The following is a 6,774-nucleotide window of genomic DNA, read 5'->3' on the forward strand; positions in this document are numbered from 1 at the left end:
TATAAAATGATAGAGTTGTATGGTGAGTGGAATGCTGATGTGGCAATCCATGACACTCTGGTAGAGTGTCATCCATTGGAGATGCCCTAAAGGTTATCACGATTTAATGAGTTTTCAAATGATTAATCCTCCCACACACACACACACACATATATATATATATATAATGTTAACTATGTGAATCAGTCATTGCTTTTAATTTATTTAATCTACATATTAAATATCAGTGACATTTTTGTACTAGTAAAATAAACGTGTGCTATAATGAACGATAGTGAACAAAGTAAAAATTGGAAAAGATGAGGACCTTTTACCATGCACCGACTTTAGTTCCCACGAATCTATCCTTCATCATTTTGAAACCACAATCAATCATATTTTACTTTTTCATTTATGAGGGGTTTATTAGTTCACAAATAAACATTTATATGATAAGTAATAGAAGTTAGTAGTTATGAAAATTGTTCATTCAGGAACCTTTGGCCAACTATTTGTGTATTAATGTCTCATATTCAGACATGAACATCTTGTAAATGTGAACTGTGTTTACTAATGAACATATCATTCAAAACACTAGAAACGAATAAATCATCCAAATCAATATGTTGAATGGTACTGTGTTCATTTTAATTATCCATCATTCAAGTTAATTTAAACATAATTATTAAAAAATATTGAAAATGATGATATATGGTTTAGATATTTATGGAAGATAACGAGAGTTCAACCAAATCAATTGAAATATTTATGAAAATGATGAAAGTTTATTTATTATGATTAATATTTTATATTAAGAAACAATTTGAACTTTTATGAAATCACATATTCATCAAATTAAATGGACGATTAAAATTGAGTTGTATTGGTTGTGAAAATATAAAAAGTTGCATAACTATATATATATATATATATATGTGTGTCTGATCAGTATGAAAGTCAACACACATATATATATCTATGTACATGTGGGAGTATAACTGAGCAAGAATAACTATGGAGTGGGAGTGGCTGTTGGAGTTCTTGAAGGGGATGGTGAAGCCGGCGGCAGCCACCGCGATTTTGTTGCTGGCGGCGGCGCTGTCATATTTTCAGAAGCTGAAACTAGAGGGGGAGATGATTTACGCCATTGTTAGAGCTTTCATTCAGCTCTCCATTATTGGGTTTGTGCTTCAATTCATTTTCAACCGAAGCAATGGCTGGTGGATCATTCTTGCTTATCTCTTCATGGTATATATATGCAATGGAAATTTTAGTATTTTACTTTTAATTTCACGTTAAATTAATTCGGAATGAATTGAAAAAGACCACTCTTTTTTTCCCTTGCAGGTCTCCGTCGCCGGGTACACCGCCGGCCAGCGAGCTAAACACGTCCCCCATGGGAAATATATCGCCGGAGCCTCCATTTTGGCCGGTACAGCCATAACCATGTTTCTACTGGTTTTGCTGAACGTTTTCCCCTTCACTCCACAATATATAATTCCGGTCGCCGGAATGATGGTTGGCAATGCCATGACCGTCACCGGAGTTACGATGAAAAGACTTCGTGACGATATTCGAACGCAAATGAGTCTGGTAAGTCTCAACAAATAAAACTTCTCTTTTAAGATTTTAACATTTTCGCTAGTATTTAAAGGAATCTCCAACAGGACCAACACCATTTTAAGAGTAAACCAATCGGTAAAATTTAACACTATTATTTAATTATCGGACAAAATTTTAATCCATCAAAACGACATTGTATGCAACAATTCATCCGGTAAACGTTTACCATGGTAAGAGTCGTTGCCCTCACTTACCAGGTAAGACTCATGGTCTTTGTCTCGCTCTTACCGGGTAAGATTCTTAGTCCCTACCATATTCATCTGGTGAGGTAATATAACTTGGCAAGCGCTTACCCGGGTAAGTGTTCAGTAAACGGCCCCTTAGTAAAATACATGATACGAGAGAGAAACGTCATATACGTCGTTCTCGTGTTAATGGGCCCACTAATTTGATGTTTTTATTGATGTTACGGTTGGAGGTGGTCTAAGAAGTGTGTGTCAGATGATCAGAGTCGAAAACCGATAGCTTGAGAGTTCATTAATCGACTCGATGGTTTTGTATCTCTCTATTCAATAGTTATCTTTTGTTTCGTGAAGGTGGAGACGGCGCTAGCCCTAGGTGCCACACCACGACAAGCGACGCTCGAACAAGTGAAAAGATCGTTAGTCATTGCGCTCTCACCGGTTATCGACAATACAAAAACCGTGGGGCTCATATCGCTTCCCGGAGCGATGACCGGACTAATAATGGGGGGAGCTTCTCCGGTGGAAGCCATTCAACTCCAAATAGTGGTGATGAACATGCTCATTGGGGCTTCAACCATGAGTAGCATTATGTCTACCTATTTTTGTTGGCCTAATTTCTTCACAAAAGCTTACCAACTAGAAACAAACGTCTTCTCCATCGAATAATTAAGGGTTCGTTTTTCTTATGGTTTTAACTTGTTAATTTGGGTATTCGGTTATCATGATCGAATGACTACGAGTCGGATAGATTCCAAGTTCTGATGGCAGAAGAAAACGCTTCAACAACAATCGAAATTGTTATGATCAAAAGGCTTCAATGAGACGGTTGTAAATCGTTACATTTTAACCTGTCGTTTTTTATGTGATCTACGAATTCCTTATTATTTATGTTTTAAAAGCTTGTAATTTTAATGTAACCGATTATTTTTTTAAAGGACAAGATTTTTCCGGCTTCTAGACTTGCAAATCCATCATCCTGGCGTTGTACTCGTACCTGATTGATTTACTTATAATAAATTTGTTTAAAGCTGACATCGAGTACGATATAAATTGGATAAAAGTTATTTTATTTCTCCATTAATTTAAAAATAATGAGTTATAATCAATGTTCATGTTACGAAACATTTACATATATCTAACGTATAATTAAACATGTATTTAATAAATAATATTATTAACTTATAAATAATATAAGACATATAAATTAAGTATATTCAGCTGGGGTGTTTTTATGAAGCAGTGCTATGCAATGCATTTAATTAAATATTATTGTTAGATGAATGTAAGTAGGATAAGTTTTGTTTTTAAAAGATGTTCCACTAGTTTTTGACATTACAAAGTAAGCCATGAAATTTACAATGAATCCATTAAACAAATTTTTTATGAATATTTTTATTTGTGAAATAGTGATCTTTTATAAACATATTTAATTTTTATATTATATTTTTAGTAAACATATTTGATTAAATTTATAATGTTTAAATGATAAAATATTAAAATTTAAAGTACAATACTGTGATAGAAATTGGTGATGTTATAGTAAAGTAATTTTAAAAGTACAATGCTATAATAAGAAATGTCATGTCAGCACTATCGTACATGTGGACGATGAGTTGACAAAAAAACCTGATATAATGGGTAAATTTAATTTAAAATGTTACCCAATGCTATAATAGGTAAATTTTTGAAAATACAATACCCTAATAAAAAATATTTTAAAAGTACATTGCTATAATAAAAAAAACTGAAATTAAAATACTATAATAATTTTTTTTATAAAAACTCATTTTACCTAAAAATAAAATTATAATCATTTCGAGATATTGTTGGGCTCGGTGGCTACTTATATAATTCTAACAAATCCCGGCCCAGCCCAACTTAAGATGATCCCCAAATTTTGGAACAAACGCGACGTCGTTCGAATCATCATCGTCGTCATCGTCGTCGCCATCATCTGAAACAAAACCTCCGTTGCCTAAAACCTTGAAAGCCGAGCAGCTGTTCCCCCTCCCTCTATCTAGATGTTGAAGACGAGTCTCCTCCAAAATGCAGTCAGAATATCGTCGAGTCGTCTGATGCGGAAAGTTCATCCGCATAAAGGGATCAGATCAGTTCTGTCAAGCTCTCCGACTCTCCGTCAATTGTCGACGGAATCTGCATCACCGACTAACCAATTCTCCTCCACTAAACCATTGTTTGAAACACCATCATCAGGTATTGTAATACGTATACATTCACAATTTCTTGAAAGAAATCCGCGTTGTTTATAAACTCATCCTTCCAATATTGTGTCATCATTTCCGAAGTTTTTTAGTGTTTATACTCAGTTAGGAATTTGTCACTGATAACGCCCATGTTTTTCTTACTCCTGAATTCATGCTATATTTGTGAAAACTGTAGTTTATTGTTGAACACTGGTGTAAAAAACCTAAGGCTTGATATGTAGGCATGTTAAGACTTGGTTGGGGGATGCTATAAATTTATTGGTTTTTGTTATAACTTGTAATCAGAGCAAGTTCTTATTGGAAGAAATTTTTAAAAGATGGTTCATCAAGTGTCATCTCAGTGAAAAAAGTTCCATATGTGAATTCCCCAGATGTGACAATGAATCTCAGTTATAAACTCATTTATTTGTATTTTCTAAATGGCAATGTACTGAAAATTCACTTGATGGCAATTGTCATCATAATGGGATTACTCCCTATCTTTTAAGTTGTAAGCTATGCTAACAGTCAGCCGAATCATTTTCTGAGTCATTGTTTTAGATAGTAAAGTTATTACACATTTGATGCTTTGCTTTCTGTTGTCATTCATGATTTCATGTTACTCATAATCATATAGTATGTATGACTTTTATTTTTCTCATCTGTTTGTGGGCTTATGTCAGGTTTGGTCTACGGGAGATTGGTAGGCATTACAAAGAATACATTGAAGAGTGATATTCTCAGTTTGCTTGAAGAATGCAATTTAAGCGCAGATGATCTCAAAGTCGATTACAATCCGTTTTATTTACCAACTGGAATGTAATGTTCTCCATTTTGTAGTTTGTGTAAATGTAGTTTGTAGATTTAACATCACAATGCATCTTGGAGGGTGTATGTAATTGCATGTGTGTGTGTAATTCTGTAAGTGGTCATTCTGTTGCTCATACAGATAAATTGAAACTGTCTTGCGAATTCTGATTAATTACATTGTCATTTTGGGGTTGGTGAGCAGGATTGTTCAATTTGCTTCCCGGAGTGCCTATGATGCTGCTGCTAGGGTGGTCAATAGGAAAGGCCGCTTGTATAAATTGGACAGGGTAATTCCTTTGCAAGTACTAGTACAACTTGCAAACAATATGCTTTATTTCATAGTAAACCAAGAAGCTTTCTCATGCTGAATGCCTTTGAATTTTCATACCAGGCTAACCGTGCAAACTGGGATTATGTCCAGCCATATGGTGGAAAATTTGTAAGCACACATTCTTCTTCTTTTAGCTAAAAACATTGCTTCATTTGAATCCTGATAGTATTCTTCAGAGCTTTGCTTTATCTACCTTTCATGTTTATAATCAAAGCCAACATAGTCTATTTGATGTAGGAAGTTGTCCTTAATTTTTTTTTTCTAGTTTTGGGCATTTTTGTTTCTACCCTTCAAAACCCTCTCTTTTTTCGCGAACTTTACCACATGTAAGTGGATAGATAAAACTTGGGATGAGTTGTCACCTTCATGCTTACAGGGTTCTTTTCAAGATATATTTGTTGTATTATATCACAAGTTTTCATCTTGAAATTAACAATGAAATAGGGAAGTCATCCTTGGTTTGGTAATCTATGATAGTCTTTGGAGGCTAAACCGTAAGTATTTGTTCCATGCTAGACTTGATCTTCATTGTTAAATGGAAGTTAAAAATAGTATTACCTTTGTCTCATCACTACATTTATTGTTTGACACGTGATGATGCTGGTCTGTTTTTACTTTGTGAAGTTGTGATAGCTTGCACAATAGATACACTAAGGACGTGATCATTGGATCTGCCATAGGCGTGAGATCAAGTATGAAAGTAAGAGATGACTTGGTGTGTACAAGTATAAGGAAAAAGTTAAATCCCCCCTTGGCATTAACCTATTATTTATAAGCTGATATAGGCTTGGATCTTAAGTTTGTTAAAGGCATCTTTTTTATTTCTTTGGGTCTGTTATGCCATCATGGTTGTATGCCCTCATAGATAGTTGTGTTGCTGGGGGAATGGCATGTATATCAAACGTTGTGTGGCTGGTTTTAATTTTCCTCTCTAGGTCACTGTGGCTTCATTGCAACCTCTTTCTTAGGCTCCCATTCTTCTTTGTGGGTCTTGCATATAAGAATGTAATCATACTTTTTAGGTCCTTGTCTGTAGGTTTACTATGGGCCACCTTATCATGAGCTCCTCTATTCATATACCGTATCCTATCCATACTTCAATAGCCACTCATTACTGTGAGAGCACTTGATGTCAATTGGACACATAGGTTGTTCGCATTAACTGCCCTAGTTTTGGTGGGAATTCTATGCACTTTGTTTTATGTCTGAAGGCTTGTCCGTGTATCTCGTAAAAGGCCTATGACTCGATGTCTTACATGCATGATATCAGCTGAAGGGATGTAATTGGTCTCCTTGAATCCCATCTATTGATCATTGCACTATTGAATTGCTCCCTTGCTTGCTTGGTTTTTGTGAAACAGAGATGGCACCATCAATGTCTTGAAACACATGAGCTTTCTTCAAAAATCTTGTTGATTTGCATTTTTTGCTCTTAATCGTTGATGCCGCTGACCTTCATTTTGGCAATGTTGGCCTAGGCTGTATATATACCGAACGATGTAGAGAAAACACTTTCCATGGTTTCTAGTAGTTTTGAGCAAACAAAATGTAACGTCCCTAAAATACACAACCCGAAATTCATTGATGAGAGCCCAGAGCATAAAATAAAATTTATCCAATAAAAGAAATAGCATGGCGGTTA

General features: G+C 34.9%; 2 protein-coding genes across 2 annotated transcripts in view; both read left to right on the forward strand.

The window, feature by feature from the left end:
• Positions 1 to 933: 933 nt before the first annotated feature.
• LOC112521864 (protein ALUMINUM SENSITIVE 3) lies at positions 934 to 2,477 on the forward strand. The gene is made up of 3 exons (XM_025130859.1): positions 934 to 1,227; positions 1,327 to 1,572; positions 2,139 to 2,477. Exons 1-3 carry the CDS (start codon positions 994 to 996, stop codon positions 2,451 to 2,453), a joined length of 795 nt encoding a protein of 264 aa, XP_024986627.1. The 5' UTR covers positions 934 to 993; the 3' UTR covers positions 2,454 to 2,477.
• A 1,191-nt stretch (positions 2,478 to 3,668) lies between these two features.
• The window catches only part of LOC112521004, a 25,236-nt gene continuing 22,130 nt past the window's right edge, over positions 3,669 to 6,774 (forward strand). Inside the window, exons 1-4 of the mRNA XM_025129630.1 lie at positions 3,669 to 4,001; positions 4,675 to 4,810; positions 5,004 to 5,088; positions 5,193 to 5,240. Coding sequence (XP_024985398.1) covers positions 3,809 to 4,001; positions 4,675 to 4,810; positions 5,004 to 5,088; positions 5,193 to 5,240 — 462 coding nt within the window. The 5' untranslated portion in view covers positions 3,669 to 3,808. The remainder of the gene's footprint in view (positions 4,002 to 4,674; positions 4,811 to 5,003; positions 5,089 to 5,192; positions 5,241 to 6,774) is intronic.

Source organism: Cynara cardunculus (genome assembly GCF_001531365.2).
Source record: "Cynara cardunculus var. scolymus isolate 2C chromosome LG 11, CcrdV1, whole genome shotgun sequence".
Classification (NCBI taxonomy): domain Eukaryota; kingdom Viridiplantae; phylum Streptophyta; class Magnoliopsida; order Asterales; family Asteraceae; genus Cynara; species Cynara cardunculus.